Source organism: Stenella coeruleoalba (assembly GCF_951394435.1).
Source record: "Stenella coeruleoalba genome assembly, chromosome: 16".
NCBI lineage: Eukaryota > Metazoa > Chordata > Mammalia > Artiodactyla > Delphinidae > Stenella > Stenella coeruleoalba.
This window is the reverse complement of record NC_137162.1, coordinates 63,041,161-63,066,912: the sequence shown is the minus strand read 5'-3', so window position 1 is coordinate 63,066,912 and position 25,752 is coordinate 63,041,161. Positions and strand designations below refer to the sequence as shown.

The following is a 25,752-nucleotide window of genomic DNA, read 5'->3' as shown; positions in this document are numbered from 1 at the left end:
CCGCTTCCGCAGGATACGCTTTGCTGCCGGAAGTGACGAAAGCTGGGTGGGCTAAAGAGAACGCTGGGCATTTTCTTCCTTTCCACGCGGTAGACGAAAGCGGTCGGCCTGTTCTGCTTGTCCTGAGTGATGCCGGGGAAACTTCTTAGTGAAGCGGATTTGGAGTCGGACACGGCCATGGCGAAAGTGGAGATGCCGCGAAAGCGAAATGAGAAGGTACCGCCGGGGGCCGAGAGACTTGGGGCAAGACAGGACACGGAGTGGGGGGACGGCCGCTAAGAGGAGGGGCCCGGGCTGGGGGCGCGTGGCGCGCCGCGCGAACCCGGCTCGTCCCGTGACCCGCGTGAGTTTCGGCCAAGGGGCGTCCGGGGGTGGTCGGTGCTCTCCGCGGGCGGTGGGCGCGCTGCCCAGAGGTCCGGGCGGATCGGAACTGGAGAGCGGGCCGGGTGTCCCACGTGGTCCCTGAGTCTGGGCGTCCCGCACCCGGTGCACAGAGTAGGACGGTCATGGTTAGGCCCCACGTTTTGCCCCAGACTCAGACCTACCGGCTTTCGACTAAACTGGCGAGACCATAAAGCCATCCGCACACGTGGGCGGCGTCCGTGGTGACATTTTTTTTACCTTAGTAGTGGGAGTACAGTTTTCTGGGAAGCGACCCTTAGACGATAAAGTAGTTCAATTGCTCTTAAGATTTATTGGCCATATTTCCCGTGGAAATGTAGACATGTTGTGGTGATAACTGCGCACCATATTTTTTATATAGGCCGCCAGTGTGCGGAAGTCTTAAGTTACCTCGATAGCCGTCTGCCTCCTTGATGTTACTTCCTTAGATAGCGATTTAACTTGTGACTGAGTCTGTTCTGAGATAAGGTCAGTGAGAACAAAGATTGTCTCAGAACTTGTGTTGTACGTGACTTAGAATTTTCATTCCTTGCTGTTTCTGGCAAGGAATATTTTGCTGTTGTAGGAAGCCGAGGTAGCTCAGACTTGTCCCCACAGGTGGGGAGGAAGTGGTCTTGGTTTTACCTGCCTTGCATTAGTCAGCGTGTCCTGTTGTGAGATGCTGAAATTAGAAGGGACATGACCAACAAACTCCATTGTATTCCAAAGACCACCGGGATTGGAAATCCACTGATTGGTGGAACCAAGGGATGAAAGAATTGAAGTCTTGGGATGGGGTGGACCAGATTGGTTTTCAGATGTCTGAAGGATGGGTCATATGGGAGAGATTATCGTTCATCCATGATTTAAGAGCAGAGGCCAGGCCTGAAGTTTCATGGAGGCAGACAGTAATAGTAGCTCAATGTAACAGTCCCCATACTTCAGGAATTGGCCTGAGGCTCTGCCACAGAGGTCTTAACAGAGGGTAAAACACGTTTTCAGTAATACTAAGTTTTCAGAAATACGAAAAATTGGAGAGGGTCAGACATTTCAAGTAGGAGCTGTAATCTGGTTTGGTTCTGAGGTTTCACCCATTCCGTTTTCTTGTAACTTGTGCTCTTTGTTTTTCCCTGTAAATTAGGTACACCTTTTTTACACATGGGGTGATAGACTGTGGGTTTTTATAACTTTTTGGTTCATAACATGTCTTTATGTAAATTTATGTGCGTTTGTGAGATTAACAAGGCAGATACTATGAATTCCTGTCTTACTTGTAGAGGAATTCTAGCAGAGAAAGAAATCTGCTTAACACCATCCGTCTGTGGGTATACATGGTCTTATTACTCTACCAGAATTAAGTTAAATTGTTCTTGATCACTTCCTATATAGTGTGTGTAGTTTACAATATGTTGGAGCATCCCATGAGCCACTCCAAGTCCCATATGAAAAATTGACTTTACAACTAGTTCGACCACCATGAATTGAATAATTACCAAGAAGCGCGTTTTTTTCCAAGCTAATGAAGTTATTGATATATTCTTCTTTCCATATAGCCAAGAAATGGTATTAAAAAACATACCGTTTGATTTTTGCCTTATTTCAAGATGAAAGTACACATGTTGAAAATGCCCCCAAATTGTATTCTTCATAATTATGTGATCTTGAATTAATGCAGAATCGATATATTATACAAATGTATCAATGTTTTGTTCATTGTTTGTATTGTCTTTATTAATTTTTTAGAAAGGTAAAAAAGAGAAGCCAAAATCTAATAAGACTGAAGAGGCAGCAGAAGAAAAGGACGAAACGATTTCTCCCAAAGCTAAAAAGGTTAAAAAGAAAGCAGGGCCTTTTGAGGCTGACATGAGTTCTCCTAAATCCAAAAAGGCAAAAAAGAAAGAGGAGCCATCTCAAGATGACATTATTTCTCCTAAGACCAAAAGTGCGAAAAAATCAAAGGAGCCCTGTGAAAAGACAGTTGTTTCTCCTAAAACCAAAAAACTAATAAAAAATGAGGAGCCTTCTGAGAATGACTTGGGTGCGCCTAAGTCCAAGAAGATGAAGAAAGAAAAAGAAATGAATGGAGAAATTGGAGAGAAAAGCCCCAACCTGAAGAATGGATTCCCTCATTCTGGACCTGACTCCGACTCCAAGGAAGCTGCCAGTGAAGAAAGTAACAGTGAGTTAGAGCAGGTAAAGTGGCATTTTAATATGTAGAATGTATCTTTCGATGTTATTTCAGGTAAATAAGTACATAATTATTAAATGAATTATTTAATAATGGGAGGAAATTTGATGTGTCAGCACTTCATGGGGGGGGTGTCCCTTGAGCTGCAGGGTGAGACTTCATCTTAAAAACTGCAGTGTTAGAATGCCTCCTTTGCAACTGAGCAGATCTGTTTAAGTTTTGAGAAAGTCTTCTCTCCACACATGGTCTGCTTATTTGCAAGTCAGAAATCAACAGGAGGGATCTGGTTATGCAAATATGCTCCAGTTTCCCTCTGAGGGGTTTCACCTAATAAATCATGATTAAGTGGAACCACTGAAAAGGTGTTTGCTTGATTGCATAAGTCTTTTTGTATAGGCCATAAACTAACTTGAGTTGAATAAGATACTTAAATGTCCCTTTGGAAGCTAATACTGCTATCTTTCAGAAACTCAGTCATCAAAGAAAAATCCTAAATCTAATAATTTTCTCTTTGCTGTAGGTCATGATCAGCATTTAAAAATTTTTCCTGATTATAAAAAATATATACAGCTTTTTAAAAATCTGATTATGATTGTACTATATGCAATATTGTAGTTTGCCTTTTCCTATCTTGCCTATATTTTTATATAGGCATTTTTCCCACTTTTAAATATTAAATATTTTAAATGGTTACATAATACATCATATAAATGTTTAGAAATTCACTTAATTATTCTTTTGTTGGGCATTCAGATTGTTTATAATCAAATAGTGCCAATGTGATCATTTTGTCATAAATGTTTGTTCCTTACTTTCTGTGGATGTATATATGAAAGATGTTGCTATGAGAAGGGGTTAATAACCTGTTCAACAGTGTATTATTCATTTGGAATGATTGTGGAAAAGTTCTTAGTCGAGACTGAATCTGCTTTCACTAGCTACACATGGTATATATGTGCTGTATATATTTGCTACAAACTTTTCTTTTGTTAGAGTTTTACCTATTACTATGATCTATTTCCATTTCAAATCTTGATTTACCTACCAAAGTTTTTGTGTCTTTTTAGTTGATTTAGAAGAGATGTTTTGGAATAGTTTTTCTCAGAAGGCTTTCTGTATTTAGCTTGTAGGGTAAAGTTATTGATTTCTTTCTGTGGCCCTTTACTTGACAGGAAATAACTGTGGAGCAAAAAGAAGGAGCTTTCTCTAATTTTCCCATATCTGAAGAAACTATTAAACTTCTCAAAGGTAATGTTCTTGGAAATATTGAATAATGTTAGAACATATTATTTGGAAGCACTCCACTGTTTCTGTTGAGATGAACCGGCACATGTTCTTATTGGAGGATGATATAGGCGACCATATAATGAAGTAGATCTGTATATTTGGTATAGGACTAAACTAGTGATGGCCTTTGCTACCTCTTAAACGAGTGATTAAAATTTATTCAATACAATATATATATTCAGAAGTGTAATGACTGATCGTGCTGGTGAAAGTAAACAATGGATACCATGTTGGTATTTTCTTTTTTACCTTCTTCCACTTCTTGAGGCATCTCTAGGTTAATGATACCAGCCTGACTCAGAACTCAGCATAGTGCCTGTGAACCAGGTAGGAAGTCACAGATGCCCAACTTAGGTGTTTTCTGAATCAGGTGTGGCAGTCAGACAGCAAAACACCTGATTTTCAGGCTTATACTGGCCTTTGGATGAGATTTTGTGACAAGGGCTTAATCTCTTAAGATAAGTATTTACTATAATTTGGTGCTTTAAAATTTATTGATATCTTTTATTCAAGCAGATTCTTGCCAGAATATATTTGAACTTGACTTTGTAGATGTGACCAGAATGTAGAATTCCATAATTCTGCAGGACCAGAAGCATGGCTATGCTTTCATTCTCCAGTATGGCTGGGACTTTTAAGAACTGCAGTGTCAAATAACATGGTTCATGTGTTCACAGCCCGTGGGGTGACCTTCCTGTTTCCTATACAAGCAAAGACGTTTCACCACGTCTATAGTGGGAAGGACTTGATTGCACAGGCACGGACAGGAACTGGGAAGACATTCTCCTTTGCTATCCCTTTGGTTGAGAAACTTCAGGGAGAACTGCAAGACCGGAAGAGAGGCCGTGCCCCTCAGGTAAGTATCTTTAATGCAGTCCTTAGGGGTTCCAAGTCTGCACAGGAAGAGACATTGCTTGAGCATCATTTACATACCCTGTTGTTTTTTATTGGGTTCTCCTTAAGGCCTTTCTCTGGTATTTATTGGAGATCTTTATCTGAAGGTAAACCAGGATAATTCTTTTAAGACTGTTGACTACAAACCTTATATATTTAAATATTGTAATCTGCCCCCATGGTTGTGATCACCGGTATTATTAAAGCTCGCATATTTCTTTCAGACTCTTAGATGTCCCTGGGGCTCACAGGTTTGGTCAGGTTTTGCCTAAAATGGAGAAAGCATTTTTAATAGAGATGCCTGAATAGGAGGGGTATCAGAGGTGAAGAGGCCAGGCCCTGTGATCAGGATGGTGCTCATTGAGCTCATTTCTGGAGAAGCTGGCGTTTGACAAACCTTAACCTCATTGAAATGCCTGTGTTGTCACCTTGGCTTTGGGTTCTTTCACCTAACTTTCTGGTCTCATCTCATTTATTGGCTTTCCAGTGTCCATGCTCCCTCCTAATTAATTGATTTGTTTACTGTTGTATTAATCTACAGTTACAACAGCAGTAAACAAACGAATTATTCTAGCACCTGGAATAGTGCCTGACACATAGTGGATGTTCAGTAAATATCTGTTGGATGGTTATACTAAGTTTTTTTTTTTATTATTTATTTTTACTTATTTTTTGTTTTTTGGCTGCGTTGGGTCTTCGTGGCTGCACGCGGGCTTTCTTTAGTTGCAGTGAGCAGGGGCTACTCTTCGTTGTGGTGCGTGGGCTTCTCATTTCGGTGGCTTCTCTTGTTGCGGAGCACGGGCTCCAGACACGCAGGCTTCAGTAGTTGTGGCATGCGGGCTCGGTAGTTGTGGCTCGCGGGCTCTAGAACGCAGGCTTGGTTGTTGTGGCGCACGGGCTTAGTTCCTCCGTGGCATGTGGGATCTTCCCGGACCAGGACTCGAGCCCGTGTCCCCTGCATTGGCAGGCGGATTCTTAACCTCTGTGCCACCAGGGAAGCCCCTACAAAGTTGTTCTTAAATCATACTTGTTTCATGCTGTTAGCCTATTTGAGGACCTGTAGTGGTTGTGTCGTGTGTCCTGTTAACTGCTGTAGGATTCAAAGCCCCTCACCACGTTGGCCCTGCCTTACTCTTCTGACTTCCATTCTACTTCAGATTCAGTGTAGTGCAGAGGTTCAGACTCTAGGTTTTGTAGCGTGGCTACCTGAATTTAAATCCAGGCTCGCCTTTTGGTTTTAGAGATCTGTTGTATGTTATTGTAGATATTATAATACAATTGTACAGTGTAGTTGTAGGTAACTTCATTGTGAGAAATAAAAATAATGCATATTAAGCATTTAGTAGCTCCTGACACATAATAAAAGCTCAAATATTAGCTGATATTATCATCAGCAGTATTACTCCTTGCTCAAGTTGTTCTTTTCCTGGAATGCTGTTCCTTAAGTACTAGTAGCTCCATGAAACTTATCCCAATTCCTCCAGCTTGCTGTGTGCAACCATCCTAGAGCACCATAAATTTGAGTACCTGTTTCTCTTTTGATTGGTAAGATCACAAGCTTTTCTAGTGGGTAGATTTGTCAGAAACCATATTATATTTACTATTCTCCCACACCACAGTGTATTGCAACGCACATAATAGATGTTTTGAAAATAATTATTAGGATAAGTTGAACCTCCTGGTGCATTCCAGATTTGTTAAGAAACAAATACTGCATAATACTTTGGATTCCATTATTAGTTTTTCCTTTTCAGGTACTGGTTCTTACACCCACAAGGGAGTTGGCAGGTCAAGTAAGCAGAGATTTCAGTGACATCACAAAAAAACTGGCAGTGGCTTGTTTTTATGGTGGAACTCCCTACGGAGGACAAAGTAAGTAAATCCAATGTGAGGGAAGGAAAATGCCATCTCCTGTTGGGTGCCCTGATTGGATTTCTTCTGACCTTGACGTCTGGCTTTACCTACCTGATCTAGTCATTTATGGTGGTTTTCTTTTGTCATTATTGTGTAAAGATGGTCAGGCACATGGTCCTGCATGATGATGTATCAAATCCTGTATGTGGTTCTTAGGACTTTTGTATTATTTATCTGTATTTATCTAAAGGCTGCAGTGGTACTTTGCTGAGCCCAAGAGGACAGAGTCTAGGAACTAGAAAGTCAGAATTCAAGGTTATTTTTACCTGTCAGGGACCTTGGGTCTCTGCCTCTTTTTACTGTAGACAGGCTTTCTTTTTTCTGGTCCTGAGGGCCAAATCTTGTAGGCTCTGCTGTAGTATTCCATTACTTCCCAGTTCAAGACCTTGAAGCTTTATTTTGTAGATTAGATATGTAATTTGGGAAGGGATTTAAGCATTTTAGAAGTCTTAGCATTGGACAGATAAATGGGTAAAGAAGATGTGGATATATACAGTGGAATATTACTCAGCCATAAAAAAGAAAGAATGCCGTTTGCAGCAACATGGATGCAACTAGAGTTTATCGTACTAAGTGAAGTAAGACAGACAAAGACAAATATCACATGATATCACTTATATATGGAATCTTAAAAAATGATACAAATGAACTTATTTACAAAACAGAAACATACTCCCAGACATAGAAAACAAACTTATGGTTTCCAAAGGGGAAGGGTAGGGGGGTGAATAAATCAGGAGATTGGGATTAACATGTCCACACTACTATATATAAAATAGATAATCAACAAGGACCTACTATATAGCACAGGGAACTCTACTCAATACTCTATAATAACCTACATGGGAAAAGAATCTGAAAAAGAATAGATATATGTATATGTATAACTGAATCACTTTGCTGTATACCTGATACTAAAACAACATTGTAAATCAACTATACTCCAATATAAAATAAAAAATAATATGAAAAGATAAAAGTAGAAGTCTTAATATTGGCACAGAAGGCTTGTGATTGTCTCTTTTCAGCTTTGGTGGAACTAACATAGGCTTTGGCATCAGGACGGCCTGGGTGTGAATCTAAACTCTGCTCACAGAGTAACTGATTTTTCAGTTCAAGTTGCTTGATTTTTTTGTACTTTAGTTTGTTTATGTATAAAGTAGGGTTGCTAAACTCACCCTGCAGTGGTGTTGTGAGGATGAAACTGGGTAAGTAGAGTGCCTAGCAGTAGATCTCTTTTTTTTTTTTTATAAAAAACTTTTATTATAAAAACGTGTATATTATTTAAAAATGTAGCTCATGGTGCGTCAAAGTATTACTTGCTTTATTCTTGCCTTTTCTCGTTAAATCCAGTATGTGGTGAACAGGCTATTTCCTTTTTATTCTTAGGTTTTATAATAATATATAAAGTTACTATTCCATTTGTTCTTTCTGCTCCATATACTACATAGGTCTGGAAACAATAATTTCTTTTTAACTTTTAACCGATTTCATTTCTTTTTATGGTAAGGAGCAGTAATTAGGTCCCCTGATTTAAATTGTTCTAATTTATACTTAAATCGTAATCCTTATACAAACAAACTTTTTTAATTTGCTCACAACTCTCTCTCTCTCACACACACACACACACACACACACACACACACACACACACACACAGTATTTTATTTTTACAAGAGATAAATAAACTGACACCAAGCATTGTAAATGTGACCACAACAAAAGCAACAGTGATTGCAATTACCAAACACGAAACACACTCACACTATGTCATAATATTGACATTCAGTCCAGGAATCCTCCCTAGCAGTAGGCTTCTTTACTGCAGTAGTAACCCAATAGAAAGTTGCATCATTACCATCTCATCCTAGTTATATTGAACTCCATTTTTCTGAACATCTCTGTACCTTCTTGGAATATTTGCCCTTCTATCTTGTCATTCTCCCTATACCTGCTTACCTTATAGAAAGTTCTCATTTCTTTTAAGATTCTTATTTTCACTTTGTGAAATCTTGATACCTTCCTCCAGCAAAGGAAATCATTTCTTTCCTGGTGCTACCATCCCCCATTGGTGCATTTTTCTGTTTTGTCATGTAATACACTGGACTGTCACTTCTTACATGTTTCCCCAGTAGGTCAAGGAGTGCCTCGAGCGTCTTTATCTTCAGTAGTTAACATATTACCTTGTATGTAGTTAATAAATATTTTAGAATAAAAATGTATCTAATTTGGTATCCCAGATTAATAAAAGGAATTAAAAATCCATAATATTTTATCATTGGTGTTCTTATAGTTGAACGCATGCGGAATGGGATTGATATCCTGGTTGGGACACCAGGTCGTATCAAAGACCACCTGCAGAATGGCAAGCTAGAGCTCACCAAACTTAAGCATGTTGTCCTGGATGAAGTTGACCAGATGTTGGACATGGGCTTTGCTGATCAAGTGGAAGAGATTTTATGTGTGGCATACAAGAAAGGTAAACTCCACATTCAAGAACTGGTATAAGGGATTGGAGGAAGGGTGGTGATTAACTATCTCCTGAAAGTTAAATGAAGCCTTAGGAAAGTTGGTAGGTGGCTTATTTTATTCAGGAAAACTTAAATTAAAAAAAATGTCCGGGACTCCCCTGGTGGTCCAGTGGTTAAGACTGTGCTTCCAATGCAGGGGACATGGGTTTGATCCCTGGTCGGGGAACTAAGATCCCATATGCCGCTCAGCGCAGCCAAAAAAAATTTTTTTTCCCCATCAATTGCACATAATTACAATAGGGAAAATAAAAGAAACCAGCTTGGTATACTTTGCTTTTGGTTTATTTCTTCCCGATTTGTGGTATTGTGTGTATGTGTGTGTTAATTGTAATCTTACTGTACATATAAAACTCTGAACTGTTTGTGCCATGATTTAATCCATCTATATATTTTAAGTTTTACATAATATAAATCTGCTTGCAGACATTTTTATGTAGACAGCTTTCTTCAAACATCAGTATTTGGGGGCTTCCCTGGTGGTGCAGTGGTTAAGAATCCACCTGCCAATGCAGGGGACATGGGTTCGAGCCCTGGCTCAGGAAGAGCCCATATGCTGTGGAGCAGCTAAACCTGTGCGCCACAACTACTGATCCTGCGCTCTAGAGCTTGCATGCCACAACTACTGAGCCCATGTGCCACAACTACTGAAGCCTGCGCACCTAGAGCCCGTGCTCCACAACAAGAGAAGCCACTGCAATGAGAAGCCCGCACGCCACAACGAAGAGTAGCCCCTGCTCGCTGCAACCAGAGGAAGCCCGCACACAGCAACGAAGACCCAACGCAGCCAAAAATAGAAATAAAAAATAAATTTATAAAAAAACAAAAAAAAATAAGTATTTGGCATCAGTTCTTAAAGATAGATTTCCAGAATTGAAATGACTGAATTGAAAGGTATAAATAGTTCATGTTCTTCAATATACTTTGTCAGCTTACTCTCCAGAAGGGTTCTGTCAGTTACGCTGCCATTTGAAATATATGAAAATGCAATGGTATTCTAAGAGCAAACGAAAAAAAATTGGGGTTGGGGAGCTATTTTTAGTACCTGACCTCAAAGGATGAATAGACTAGAATTCTAACCGTAAAGTGTTGAGGAAATGCTAGGGAGTATAGATGACTATAAAATCTGTTCTGGAAATGCTAGGGAGTATAGATGAATAGAAAATCTGTTCCGGTGTTTATTATAGATTATTTATTTAGTGATTTAAGTTGGTTGGTTACTGGGCTTGATTAATTGTTTTCCACTTAGTAGGTCTCATTATAAAGGACAGATTTCCCTCGTGGTTCATATAGGCCAATGGTTAGAAAGCAAAACAACTTGAAAGTACTCTGAGTATTTCAAGGATCCTTTACATAAATTATTTAGGCAGCATTTCTTTGTCCATTGGGTACTTCCCTGTTTTGCGCTTTTTTTTTTTAATTAATTTATTTATTTTTGGCTGTGTTGGGTCTTCGTTGCTGTGTGTGGGCTTTCTCAAGTTATGGCGAGCGGGGGCTACTCTTCATTGTGGTTCGCGGCTTCTCATTGCAGTGGCTTCTCTTGTAGAGCACGGGCTCTAGGCACACGGGCTTCAGTAGTTGTGACATGTGGGCTCAGTAGTTGTGGCTCGTGGGCTCTAGAGCACAGGCTCAGTAGTTGTGGTGCATGGGCTTGGTTGCTCCGCGGCATGTGGGATCTTCCCGGACCAGGAATCTGACCCATGTCCCCTGCATTGGCAGGCGGATTCTTAACCACTGCGCCACCAGGGAAGCCCGTGTCTTCCATTTTTGTGTCCTTGATGCCTCGCTTGGCCTCAGGTGTTTTCTGTAGAATGCTGACGAACCCTGGAAGAATTGGGTGAGGTGAAATACTGTGTAGGCTTGTTTGACTTATTCATACTGACTTTTTTTTTTCCCCCCCGCAAAGATTCAGAAGACAATCCCCAAACATTGCTTTTTTCTGCAACTTGCCCTCATTGGGTTTATAATGTTGCTAAGAAATACATGAAATCTACATATGAACAAGTGGACCTGATTGGTAAAAAGACCCAGAAAACGGCAATAACTGTAGAGGTAAATGATTCATTCAGTTGCTGGCATTAGTAATAAATTGTATATAATTTTTTTTACCTGTTGGATAGTATTAAGACTGGCAAAAACAAACTTCTTTTCCAAATAAATACTAAATCCATGTCAAAAGCCATGTGAAGTTATATTTCTATTTGAATTGTATATGGTATCTGTGTTTTCTAAATTTCATCATCTGGTGGCCTGATTGCAGAATCTTTTGGAACCTAAATCTGTCTGAATTAGTAAGCAGAGTGACATTACACCTAGAGTTTATACACTAGAGGGCAGTAGAGAATCCTAGTGTTTATGTTGAAGCTGTTTTTATCTTAGGGTCTGGTACCTAGATGAATTCGTTGCACCCAAGGAATAGACCTGTACGGAAACTGACTACTGACTGCATTTTTAAGTGGATGAAAGGACAAAACACAGAGGCTTTTCTCCTGTCAGTTATTTGGTTTCCTGTAGCAATCTAGGGAATGGTATTTCTTTTCCTACATTACCTGTATTAGGTCAGAAAATGGATAAAGAAGCCAGATGCTCTTTGGAGAAAGGGGAAGGGCTCTCTTCTTTAGTGGTTTAGTTTTTTCCTCTAAACAGTGGTGGCAGAAGTTTGCTCTAGTCAGGCTTAAACAATTGCCTCTAGTATCATTAGGGTTGAGCAGGTGATTTTAGATTCCAGCTAGGCTTTACTAAATAATCTTTTTTTCCTTCTTTCCTAAGCATCTGGCTATCAAGTGCCACTGGACTCAAAGGGCAGCAGTTATTGGGGACGTGATCCGAGTGTACAGTGGTTATCAAGGGCGCACTATCATCTTCTGTGAAACCAAGAAAGAAGCCCAGGAGTTGTCACAGAATGTGTCCATAAGGCAGGTTGGTCCATCCCCTCTCTTCCCTTTTAGGGAGAAAGCATCTTTCAATTAATAGAGTATACATCTTAGCGCTCATCTGATCTGCCCATCTCATCTCACAGATGAAGAAAGGGTAGCTCAAACCCAGCGTTACCCTGACAAAGTAGGTTTGATCACTCATGTTTGGTGTTCTTTATCTTGTAAGTATAGTTGGATACAGTTGATTTCATGACCAAGGGTTGGAAATTTGAGGCTTGTCCATGTAAGGCACGTTTTCCCCTTTGTATTATTTTCAGCAGAAATGTCACCAAAATATGAATGTCTTTATAGGCCTAATTGGTGATTTTAAAAGTACCTGTATTGTAGGATCTGGTATTCTTAAATGAGCTTATTTCTTTGGCAGGATGCCCAGTCATTACACGGAGACATTCCACAGAAGCAAAGGGAAATCACCCTGAAGGGTTTTAGAAATGGTGATTTTGGAGTTTTGGTTGCAACCAATGTCGCTGCACGTGGGTTAGACATCCCCGAGGTTGATCTGGTTGTACAGAGTTCTCCACCAAAGGTAAGTGTTTTACACTTAGATTTTACTTTGTTGTTTCTTTTGGGTGCTAAAACAAATTGGAAGTTGTATCTCTTCCTTTCCCATGATTAGTAATAGCTTTCTCTTGGGTGTTATGTTGCTAAGGGTGATTTTAAAATGAACCTCTTGGGGCTTTCCTGGTGGCACGGTGGTTGAAAGTCCGCCTGCCAATGCAGGAGACGGGTTCGAGCCCCGGTCCGGGAGGATCCCATGTGCCATGGAACAACTGGGCCCGTGCGCCACAACTGCTGAGCCTGTGCTCTGGAGCCCGTGAGCCACAACTGCTGAAGCCTGTGCGCCTGGAGCCCATGCTGTGCAACAAGAGAAGCCACAGCAATAAGCCTGCACACCACAGTGAAGAGTAGCCCCCACTCGCCACAACTAGAGAAAACCCTGCGCAGCAACGGAGACCCAACGCAGCCAAAAATAAAATAAATGAATGAATAAATAAATTGAATAAATAAATAAATAGAATGAACCTCCTCAGAACTGACAGTTGAGGGGAAGTGCGGTGAGTGGCCAGAGGTTGGCAAGGTAGTTTCTAGTCAGAGGGAGTCCTGAAAGGCTGCATGGGTGGGGGTAGTACAATTTTGAACTGGACTTTGAAGATAGATAAGACTTAGATGGGGTGGTGGTAGGGTAGATAAACTTGTGAGCTAGAGGACAGAGAAGGGAGAAGAGGCCTGTAGTTAACAGCCTCTGTAGTTAAAACTGCTTGGGTTTGTATATGATAGGAACTGCCCAAAGAGAGCCCTGAAGCATAGTTTATATGGTGTGGACAATGCTTCACTTACATATAAGTTAGTCTGAAGGAACTTGTTCCCATCACTTCAAGCGTGAAGATGCTATTACCCCCAAATTTGGCAAATCCCTCAGGATTAATGTTCACAGTGATGGAAAAACACATTACTGCGAAGCCACTGTTTCTTGTAAAGAAAGTCCCGTACGTGTGTGCCATCGACTTGTTTAAATAGCCTGTGTACCTGTGCTGTCCAGTATGGTGGCCACAGCCACATGGGACTCTTCAGCACTTGAAAGGAAGCTCGTCTGAATTGACGTGTGTGCTGTAAGTATAAAATATACAGTGGAGTTCTAAAAATTTCAAACTTTCTATTATGCACAGTGGATTTTGAAGACTTGTGGAAAAAGAACGTATAATATTTCATTGATAACTTGTTTTGTAGAGATAGCATACTGAAATGATAAACTTTTGGATATATTGGGTTAAATAATAATAAAGTTAACTTTTTTTAACTTTTTAGTGTGATTACTAGAAAGTTGCCTATTAAAATTACATATATGGTTCTGTTGGACAGTACTATTTAGATAATGCTTTTTGCAGATTTACCCACAGGATAAGGACCATTCTTCTAGAGGTTTTTAAAATGTTTTTATAGTTCTTTAATAAATAAATTAATTTTATTTTTGGCTGCGTTGGGTCTTCGTTGCTGCGCACAGGCTTTTCTCTAGTTGCGGCGAGCGGGAGCTACTCTTCCTTGCGGTGTGCAGGTTGCTCATTGTGGTGGTTTCTCATGTTGTGGAGCACAGGCTCTAGGTGCATGGACTTCAGTCGTTGTGGCATGTGGGCTCAGTAGTTGTGGCTTGTGGGCTCTAGAGCGCAGGCTTAGTAGTTGTGGCGCACGGGCTTAGTTGCTCCGTGGCATGTGGGATGTTCCCGGACCAGAGCTCGAACCCGTGTCCCCTGCATTGGCAGGCGGATTCTTAAACACTGCACCACCAGGGAAGCCCCTACAGTTCTTTAAATTAAAGTGCTTGGGAGCCTCCCCCAACCCCGGTCTATAACCACCACACTTGCCTCTGCCTAGGCTACTCAGGTCTATGTCTCTCTTTGTTGTTCGCTGTCACTGACGTATTTTACTTCAATAGGATGTGGAGTCCTACATTCATCGTTCTGGACGAACAGGTAGAGCTGGAAGGACTGGGATTTGCGTCTGCTTTTATCAGCACAAGGAAGAATATCAGTTAGCCCAAGTGGAGCAAAAAGCGGTAAAACTATTTTCTAAGCCTTCACTCAGCAAACGTTGAGTTTTAAAGTCAGTCTTTGGTCTCTTTATTCAGTTTTTATTAACTTGAAATTTTTATTTCTAGCACATGGCCATGACTGAAAGATTGTTGTTAGATATGTGTTTTATATGTTGTCCTATGATATACAGCCCATTTTGAATACTTTGCATTTGAAAACAGTGGTTTTGTCTTCATATTTATAATGACAAGAGGTCTTTTTTATGTTTGAGAGGTGGTTTTCAGTTTTCAGATACACTGTGAACGCACAAGAAATACTTAAGTGTAGATTTAGGGGGTTATAGGAATTGCTTGAAAACCAAAAAGATGAGAATATGTTAAAAGGATAAATTTTTAAATGGGAAAGAAGACATTGATTTTTTTTACAGAAGAATTTTGTAAGGAAATTCTTATGCTGGTACTTCCTCCTCTGGGAAGTAGAGTTTAATCTCCCCGCTTCACTGTCAGTGGACGGTACTTAGTGACTTGCTTACAAAGAGCGGAGTAGGGTCAGGGGGGAGGACTTTCCAGGGCAGAAGGCAGGCGAACACTACCTGGCCAGGGGATCATGGTCAACATCAGTGATAAGCAGGTGCCCCTGGTATGCAACGAAACCAGTCATCTTCCCCCCAAATCCATAACCGCAGTCTAAAGATGTAAAAAACTGATGTTCACGAATTGAGGGACATTCTACAGAATACCTGACGAGCACACCTTAAAACTATCAAGGTCTTGAAAACCAAGGAAAGACAAATTACCACAGATTAGAGAAGACTAAGAAGACATGTTGACTAAATGTAATGTGGTGTCCCGGGTCGAATATCAATAGGAAAAGGATATTAGTAGAAAAACTAGTGAAATTCGAATGAACTCTGGGGTTCAGTTAATAGTAATGTAACAATGTTGGTTTCTTAGCTGTGACAAATGTACCAAAGTAATAACAAAGTAACAGGTGCAGGTAGACAAGAACTCTATACTATCTTTGCAACTTTTCTATAAATTTAAAACCTTTCTAAGATAAAAAGTTTATCTTTTAAGTATGTAACAAATATGTTTGGTAAATATTAAAAAATTGGGGGAATACTAATCTCAATGGAAACAGTTGATGGCCTCATTGTACATTAAGTTATCGTTCATTTTCTTATAGGGAATTAAATTTAAGAGAATAGGTGTTCCTTCTGCAACAGAGATAATAAAAGCTTCTAGCAAAGATGCCATCAGGTATGTTCCCTACCACTGCTATGGTCTGTTTTAGTGCTTGCTCTATTTATTACATGTTTTTGTGTAGTAATGAGATTTAGCCTTTTAAAATTTATTTTATTTATTCATTGTTTTAAAAATTGATAATCTGCTTGTTAAAAAAATAGGCTGTGCTTAGAAAACAAAAACTCTTGTTTCTACTCATCCCTACCCAATCCTGTTCACCAGAGGAAACCACTATTAGTAGTTTGGTTTGTCTTGGGCATTTTAAGTAACTGTACCTTATATATCGTGTAGGAAAAAGTTATGGTAAATATCTAGATGGTGAGGATTAGATTAAGAGTGTCGTTGGAGGTGCTGCTGGCATGGGGGCAAGAAAATTCTTTATTTTGTGCAATTGTCTTACAAGTTGAAGAATATTTTTTATTGAACTATAGTGATTTACAATATTGTATTAGTTTCAGGTATATAGCAAAGTGATTCAGTTTTGTGTGTGTGTTTGTGTGTGTGTATAATTTTGCAGATTTCTTTTCCATTACAGGTTATTACAAGACATTGAACATAGTTCCCCGTGCCATATAGCAAATCTTTGTTGTTTATTTATTTTATATATAGTAGTATGTATCTGTTAATTCCATACTCCTAATTTATTCCTTCTACCTCTCACTCCCCACCCCCAGCCTTCACCTTTGGTAACCATGTTTGTTTTCTATGTCTGTGTGTCTATTTCTGTTTTGTAAATAGGTTCATTTGCATTACTTTTTAGATTCCACATATAAGTGATATATTTGTTTTTGTGTTGCTTACTTTATTTGTATGATAATCTCTGGGTCTGTCCATGTTGCTGCAAATGGCAATATTTCATTCTTTTTTATGGCTGAGTAAAATTCCATTGTATGTATGTACCACATCTTTATCCAGTCATCTGTTGCTGGACACTTAGGTTGCTTCCATTCTTGGCTATTGTCAGTAGTGCTGCTATGAACGTTAGGGTGCGTGTATCTTTTTTTTTTTTTTTTTTTGCGGTACGTGGGCCTCTCACTGTTGTGCCCTCTCCCGTTGCGGAGCACAGGCTCCGGACGCGCAGGCTCAGTGGCCATGGCTCACGGGCCCAGCCACTCCATGGCATGTGGGATCTTCCTGGACCAGGGCACGAACCCGTGTCCCCTGCATCGGCAGGTGGACTCTCAACCACTGCGCCACCAGGGAAGCCCACGTGTATCTTTTTGAATTAGAGTTTTCTCCAGATATATGCCCAGCAGTGGGAACTATCACATGGTACTTCTATTTTTAGTTTTTTAAGGAACCTTTGTACTGTTTTCCACAGTGGCTGTACCAATTTACATTCCCACGAACAGTGTAGGAGGGTTCCCTTTTCTCCACACCCTCCCCAGCATTTATTGTTTATATAGACTTTTCGATGATGGCCCTTCTGACCACTGTGAGGTGATACCTCATTGTAGTTTTGATTTGCATTTCTCTAGTAATTGGCATTGTTGAGCATTTGTTCATGTGCCTATTGGCCATGCATATGTCTTCTTTGGAGAAGTGTCTGTTTAGGTGTTCTGCCCATTTTTTGATTTGCAAGGATATTTAGCTGTTTAGCATCCCTGGTTGTGCAGTGTATTCCTGGGAGGTGAGTGACGTTGGTATTATGGAGACCAATAAGGTTCCGACTGTTTTCCAAATGTTTCCAGGTGGCGAGCTACATCCTCTGCTTCAGAACCAGAGTCTGAGCAACATTTTTAGAGTGCTTTCCACAATTACTATTATAAATATGTGAGATGCTTATTTAAAAAATAGACAGGGAGGATTCATGATCAAAAGAAATGCTAATAAGTATTATACACTGCATCAAAATGATGTTAGACGTATGCAAGATTTGGTTTCAAAGATATTGATTTATCTTGAGATGATGTTGTCTTGAAAATGAAATCTGTCCACTTTTGTCCTTTCTCCTAACAAATATATTCTCAAACCACAGGCTTTTGGATTCTGTGCCTCCCACTGCGATTGTTCACTTCAAGCAGTCAGCCGAGAAGCTGATCGAGGAGAAGGGAGCCGTGGAAGCCCTGGCAGCAGCCCTGGCCCATATTTCAGGTGCCACGTCAGTCAACCAGCGCTCCTTGATCAACTCAGATGTGGTAAGGGTCCCTGTCAAATTCCTGACACTTCACAATTTAGAGTTTGAGCAGGATTCAAAAGTGTTCCATTGAAACTTCCAGTTGTTTTAACTTTTTCATGAAGGTTGAGATATATATGTAAAAACACAAATCTGTAGGGACAGAAAGTAGATTAGTGGTTGCAGTGTCTCCTCAGAGGAGGGAATGACAGTGACTGCTAACGGGAATGTGGGTTTTTGTATTTGTTGGGGGGGGGGGTGGATAATGACATGTTCTGGAATTTGAGATAGTGGTGATGATTGCAAATCTTGTGAATATACTAAAAACCCCTGAACTGTATACATTAAAATGGCAAATTTTATGGTATGTGAATTATATGTCAAGTTTTTTCATCCTAAAAAACCCAATCATGTGGACACATAAGTGCATATGATACATTTAGCCAGCATACTTAGAAACTTAAGAAGGTGATGCTTTTCTTTTTTTTTTTTTAAGTTGAAATCTTTGAGATAATTGTAGGTTCACATAAAGTTTTAAGAGTTAATACGGAGAGATTCCTTGTACACTTTGCCAGTTTCCCCCAGTGGTGACATTTTGCAAAAGTGTACTATCACAGTCTGGATACCAACGCTAGCAGTCCACCAATCTTATTCAGAGTTCCCCAGTTTTACTTGTACTAAAATGGTGGGGTGGGAGGGGTATGCTTTTAGGAAGAGCTTTCCTGTAAATATTTCAGAAACATGAGGACAAGTGCTTATCACTTACGTTTGTTTCTGAGACTTTAATTTTGTTCCCCTTTCTTCCATAGGGTTTTGTGACCATGATCCTGCAGTGCTCAATAGAAATGCCAAATATTAGTTATGCTTGGAAAGAACTTAAAGAGCAGCTGGGTGAGGATATTGATTCCAAAGTGAAGGGAATGGTCTTTCTCAAAGGAAAGCAGGTAAGGCTGGGGCTTTTGTGACTTTGCCTTGGTTCGTTAGCTTCATGCTGGCAATAAAACACTGCACAGTAGCTTCTCCCTGTTCTATGGGGATGCTGCGTGTTTTCACTCTGTATATAGTCTTCTCTGGGCATTGTCATCCATGACCCTCAGTTACCACTTAGTCATTGACAGCTACCCTCTGTGTATCTCTAACCTGAACCATCTGCATGAAGTGCCAGACTTGAAGATCCAGCTGCTTCCCTGACATCTCCACCCAGATTGGGTTTATTAAGCACCTTAATACAAACTTACTCAAAATTGAATTCAGAATTTAAAATCTTGCCTTCCAAGCCTGGTGTTCTTTCTTCTGACTCCTGTTCTCAGTTAATGGCATAGACTAGCACAGCAATTCTCAAACATTTTGGTCTTATGACCTCTTTACATTCTTAACAAATGTTGGGGATAGCAAAAAGCTTTTGTTTAGATGGGTTATATCTATTGATATTTAGAGTATTAGAAATAAAGACTGAAATTCTAATAAAGCGTAAGAATATCATTTTCTGTTAGTCATCTGAGCAATATCATGTGTAATGTAGTGTCTGGTAAACTCCTCTCTACCCTTAATGAGAGTGAAAAGGACAGAAGAGGCCCGTGTACTGCAAAAAAAAAAAAATTTGACTTTGTGGACCCCCCCCAAAAAAAAAATCTCAGAGTTCCAGGGGTGCATGGACTATACTTGGAGAACTACTGGCTTGTGAACCATATCAGGTTTATCTTCAACTCACTGCTTGTCTGACCATGTTTTTCACCTCCTTAAGCAACTCCACATAATCTATGGGGTAAAGTTCCAACTTTCACATGGAGCTTCTTCACGAGCTGGCTTCTGTCCTCCTTACCAACTTCATCTGTCTCCTCACCACCAATGCCCTCCACTCCCAACAATGCCAAGTACATCTTGCTTTCTTTCATCCTTATGCTCAATCCACTGTTTATATAGTATTTCTTATCTCCATGGTATCCTTTATGACTTGGTCTTAAGTCTTTTTGGAGCTTCCCCTGGCCTCTACATATACTTCACAGTTCTTAAGGCATAGCTTTATTCATGTAAATTTTGCCTTGCTGTGCTTGCTTACTGACTGAGAGCCTCAAGAACACGGTGGCTGAGTCAAGGGCCAAAACTGTTTTCTAGACGTCTCTGTACTGCAATGAGTGCGTGGTATTGAGTACTTAGTAAATATGTGAATGAAGATTCCCACAAATGGCATTAGTACCTGATGCTACCTGTGGTTATAATTGGGTAAATTGTTGGGTGGAAGGGATGTTCCTCAAAGTTGTAATTAAAGACAGCCAGGGGAGAGGAGTGCCTGTGTCAGTTGCGGGGGGAGTTTGATTATTTTGTGGACGCCAAGAAACAGGATTTTTTTATTTTTTATTTTTTGTCTGCACCCCGCAACTTGCAGGATCTTAGTTCCCCAACCAGATATTGCGGACTTCATTGGTGACGATGGTACTGCTTGTTATCAAAGCTAGTGTCCTGTAAAGTATTTAATTTTTAAACTCTTTTCATAGGCGGCTGAATTATAAACATAGAAAACAATACAAGATCATTTATTTTTCTGCTTTTAGTTAGGTCATCCTCACTAGTTCAGTCTTTCTGATGGAAGGCAGTGTATTTTAATGTTCTTAAACCATAGGTATTATTTAAGAGCCATACTGACCAGATTTTTAAAAGCTGCTCTTACCAGCTGCGGGGCCTTCGACAAGTGAGTTAGCCTCTCCAAGCCTCTGTTTCCTCAGCTATAAAATGTAGCTAATAGCTCTGTGAGGATTAGCACAGTGTGAAAGCCAAGAATGATGTCTAGTCGGTTCCAAGTAGTTTTGAGTCCTTCTTTTTAATATCCCTGGCTTTTTATTATTGTGCTTTGGGGAGGTATTATGTGTTGGGGCTTGGTCTAAAGTTTATCTAAAATGGATACCTGGTTTGTTTGGGTTGTTTCTTTTACATAATACCTGGTCTTTTGGAGTATCATTTAAGGTGCATTTTATAATTCTTGTCAAAGTGTGGATTAACTGGCATTTGTTTTGATTTCTAGGGTGTTTGCTTTGATATCCCTACTGCATCAGTAACAGAAGTACAGGTATTCTTTTCTCTTAGATTTTGAAGTTAACATATCTAAACGGTAAAATATTTATTATTTAAAATATAGAATAATAGAACGGGAAACAATAGCTCTAGTCCCTTTACTAAAAATAACTAAGAATTATATTTTAGTATTTTTTTTCTCCTACCCTCTTTATACTAATATTTTTCTTATTCAGCCTGCCTGTTTTCCTTTTTTCCTTTCTACAGCATTGTGAACAATATCCAGCTTTTTTCACAAACCCTGTGTATGTTACACGAGGTTTATATAGACATTGCTATATCTTTATTCCGTACTGCTGTGAGAAATGTGTTTGCAAGTGGTATATTTATATGTTTACTACCTGACAGCTGTGGATATCCTGTAGTAATTGAATTGAATAAATGATGAGGGTATATCTCATAGTGAAACTTATTTTATTTTTGACCAGTGATCTTTTAAGCACTTAGGTTATCAATCAAGTTTTTCTTCAGAAAAAGGGAAAAAATGTTATCTTTCTCATGCCTTTTTAAACCAAATTCAGTAAAAATCAGAGCAGGTAAAAACGAAACCATCTCTCAACAGGAAAAATGGCATGATTCACGGCGCTGGCAGCTTTCTGTGGCCACAGAGCAACCAGAGCTAGAAGGACCACGGGAAGGATATCGAAGCTTCAGGGGACAGCGGGAAGGAAACAGAAGCTTCAGGGGACAGCGGGAAGGCAATCGAGGTCTCAGGGGACAGCGGGAAAGAAATAGAAGCTTCAGAGGACAGCGATCAGGAGGTGGCAACAAAAGTAACAGATTCCAAAACAAAGGCCAGAAGCGGAATTTTAGTAAAGCATTCGGACAGTAATTTGAGGTAGAGGATTTATGTGGCAAAAACAGAACTATGTTCAGCAACAGGAAACTGAACATTATTTTTCATAACAAAGTTAAAAGCATATTGTATTTCCTTCCTGACCACTTGCCCAGTCCCCATCTCTTCAAGAGAGACAGGCTTCATCTAAATTATTTCATCTGATCATTGTCGTTTATAACTTTGTTGCTACTTCTGTTTCGGGTATTCCTTTGGAAAAGGTGTGTGAATTCAGTACATATTCTAATGCAGTGTCTATAGATTATAAGATAGAAGCAAGCATGTATCTGCTGATACTTGTGAAGTTGACCTGTCTTTATACTTAGAGGTGTCTCTTAATAGTGTCCTTCCTAAATACCATGGGGGAACGCAACAGTTTCTGGAGAAGCACTTTGAGCACTCAAGGCTTTGTTCTGTAATTGGTATTCCTCAACCACTTGTCTAACAATTACTCCTATGGTCCTATAATGTATCTTCTGAGAATTAACACTGAGCAATGTTTTGAAGCAAGATTCAATCTCAGCTGGGATGTAACACAGTTTATGCCAGCATATGCTCTAGATTTGGAGGTGGTGATACATTTGATAGGCGATAGTATATAGATTAGCCATTGTTATGTGCATTTTGATACATTATTAGCTTCTCAATATAAGGTGATTCATGCTTCAGTGAATTCTTCACAGATTTTTAAAAAATATATATGTACATATAGAAGTATTTTACTAGAAAGCAAGTATCTTTAAGGAATTCCAAGTGTATAGCATGGCCCAGTAACTTTCTTCATAAGTAAGGAGACAGGATAAATGGTGCTTGATGATAACATAGTCCACTTCCTATTGGAAGATTAACATTATTTACTAAGGAGGAACTAGAGGAGTAGGGGGCAGAGATTTGCATGGCTGAAGAGTCAAAAAAACCCCACTGAAAATATATTCCACATGCAAGAAGGAAACGTGTATTGAGAGCAAAGAAAAGAACAAGTGAAGGTGTGGGATAAAGCATTCTTTTAATGGTGAAAACTTAATGAGTCATTAATGTTTCTAGAGTTTAACTTCTAACAGGCAAGCTGGGAATTTTAGGTAGAATGATCCAGTTTAGTTTCTCAAGGCCTAGTTCCTATAGCCACGTATAGGATCTCTTTCTTTTTATTAGACGGCTGCTACTCTGTTGATAGGTTGCAGCTACCTAGAGACTTCCTTTTAAGACAAACTCTATATGGTTATTTTTAAGTTGTTACTTTGAGGGAACTGAAGAACTTAATATAGCCCCTGGCCCGATATTGCTCTGAGGTCTCAAGTATTATTTTTCTGGGAAACCTTGTGCAGGAGCTTACGAGTAACATTGTCTTCTTGCCTTAATTCCTAGAAATTCTGTACTGGGAATCTCAGGAAATAAACTATGACAGGAGGAGTTCAAATACATGGCCTGTCTTGTTTTCATTTAATTATTTTGAACAACTGAAATCTTTCTAGGCACTGGTTTCTCTGGCAGGGTCTTTATATCCAACTGGTTCTTAGTCACCTTTGCAGTAAGGGGCTCAGATAGCCAACTCAACTCCTTGATTCTTGAGGCAGCGTCCTTTTTCTATTTGGACTTCATTTCTGACCTTGCATCCTGACTGGATGTTTCTCTGTTCTCAAATTCGCTTGGCAATTTGTTCCTTGATCCTCTTGACAATTTTATCGCTTGACCTTCTCGTGGTTTCCCATCAAGCCAGAGGGAGTCATGGGGAGGTAGGTATTTGATGACCAACAACTCGTGCCTTGTGGATCATGTTTTATTAAATTCTGGTTTTGCTGAGATGCTGAGCATACTTAAATAACAACCAAAACATTTAAGTTTGGGTAAGAATGGGTTACTTTATCAAGTAGATTAAAAGAACAGTGTACCTGTCCTTTAGGAAGAAATAATCAGGCATAAATCAAGAGTAAGGGGGAAGATTAATGGGAATTTCACTTTACACAACTTAGGACAACATGGCTGTTTTAGTAAATGAAGCTAAAGTTTCTCCTGGGTCCCAGAATTCAAACCATATTTATAAATGTATAATTCAGCTACTGTACGGTTTAAATGGGCTTGTTGTGCTAGCTTGGGAAATGTTAGCATTTTTACTATTTTCTACAGAGAAAATATTTTCCAATTTATGTATCAAACAACTCAGTGAACTTTTAAAATACCAATTTTTATGTTGGAACTATCTGTGCAGCAGTTTCTTTACAGTTATACATAAAGTGTTTTTACTGTAAAATTGAGTTAATGTATAAAAATACAGCTTTATGCCACAATAAAGTTAGTATTTACTATTTATGTTTTTGGTGACTTTTTCCCTAAAATTGAAGCTTGAAATTTTTGTTTTAAACATAATAAGTGATGGGTATAAAAATCCAAACATAGAAAAAACAAGCAAGTCACCACATATCCAACATATTTGTGAGCATCTCTTCCAGGAATTCGTTTACAAAACTGGAATCATTCCTTCAGTTTTGTGAATTGCTTTTCCCTCCATATGTGCATCCTTTACTGTAAGTACAGATCTGTGCCTTTTTTTTTTTTTTTTTTAAGTTCCCCGACCAGGCATCAGACCAGGGATCCAACTGGCACCCCCTGCAGTGGAAATGCAGAGGCTTAACCACTGGACCACCAGGGAAGTCCCTGTGCCACTTTTGATGACTGTGCCATCTCATAGTATCTCACAGTATGAGCATGTTATTTTATCTTTCATTATTATAAACAACCCTAAAATGAATGTCTTTGTGTAATCTTTGTGTATTTGTCTGATTGTCACTTGTAGGAGTGCAGGGTCAAAGTGAATGTATTTTAAATTTTGATGCAAGTTGCTCTCCAAAGCAGTTCCAGTTTACGTTCCTACGCTAAAGCCTAGGAGAGAACCTGTTTCCCCACAGCACTAACATTAGGTGTTGGCTTCCTTTTGTCACTTTGCTAGGTGCAAACTAATACATCGTTTTCATTTGTGTCTTTTAATTGAACGAGGATTAACATCTTACATTTATTGGTCACTTGCATTTCTTGAAAAGATTTTATTTTGAAATAATTTTAAGACTTACATAAATGTTGCAAAAATAGAACAGAAAGTTTGTGTATACTCTACACTGTTTCCACCAGTGTTAATGTTTTCCGTAATCATAGTACAATTATCAAAACGATATTAACATGAAGGGTGCCATCCTATAGATGCTTCTTTGAGCTTTTTTTTCTTAACAGTATATGCTGGAAATCACATCAGTTCATAGCAATCTTATTCTTTGTTTTACAACTGCATCATACTCCACTGTGTGGGTATACTATAGTTATTCAACCATTTTCTTATTATGTATGGGCACATAGGTTGTTTCCAATATTTTTCAATTACAAACATTGCTGCAGTGAGGAACCTTGTTATGTATGTATTTACATACTGTTGGAGGGGTATCTTCAGAGTAGATTCCTAGGAGTGGGACAGCTGAGTCAAAAGATAAGTGCAGGGACTTACCTGGTGGCTCAGTGGTTAAGAATCCGCCTCCCAATGCAGGGGACATGGGTTTGATCCCTGGTCCGGGAAGATCCCACATGTCGCAGAGCAACTAAGCCCATCCGCCACAACTACTGAGCCTGTGCTCTAGAGCCTGCGAGCCACAACTACTGAGCCTGCGTGCTGCAACTACTGAAGCCTGCACACCTAGAGCCCGTGCTCCGCAACAAGAGGAGCCACCGCAATGAAGAGTAGCCCCCGCTCACCGCAACCGGAGAAAGCCTGTGCACAGCAACGAAGACCCAATGCAGCCAAAAATAAAAAATAAATTTATTTTTAAAAAATTTTAAAAAAAAGATAAGT

General features: G+C 39.6%; 1 protein-coding gene across 1 annotated transcript; it reads left to right on the top strand.

Annotated features, from left to right (window-relative positions):
- The first annotated feature begins 34 nt into the window (after positions 1–34).
- DDX21 (DExD-box helicase 21) lies at positions 35–24,479 on the top strand. Its single transcript, XM_079900718.1, has 15 exons — positions 35–216; positions 2,125–2,574; positions 3,742–3,817; positions 4,534–4,712; positions 6,505–6,622; positions 8,958–9,143; positions 11,099–11,244; positions 11,962–12,111; positions 12,493–12,654; positions 14,560–14,679; positions 15,842–15,915; positions 17,879–18,038; positions 18,826–18,960; positions 21,036–21,080; positions 21,648–24,479. The coding sequence occupies exons 1-15, from the start codon at positions 130–132 to the stop codon at positions 21,915–21,917; spliced, it is 2,358 nt and encodes a 785-aa protein (XP_079756844.1). The 5' UTR covers positions 35–129; the 3' UTR covers positions 21,918–24,479.
- Positions 24,480–25,752: the final 1,273 nt, after the last annotated feature.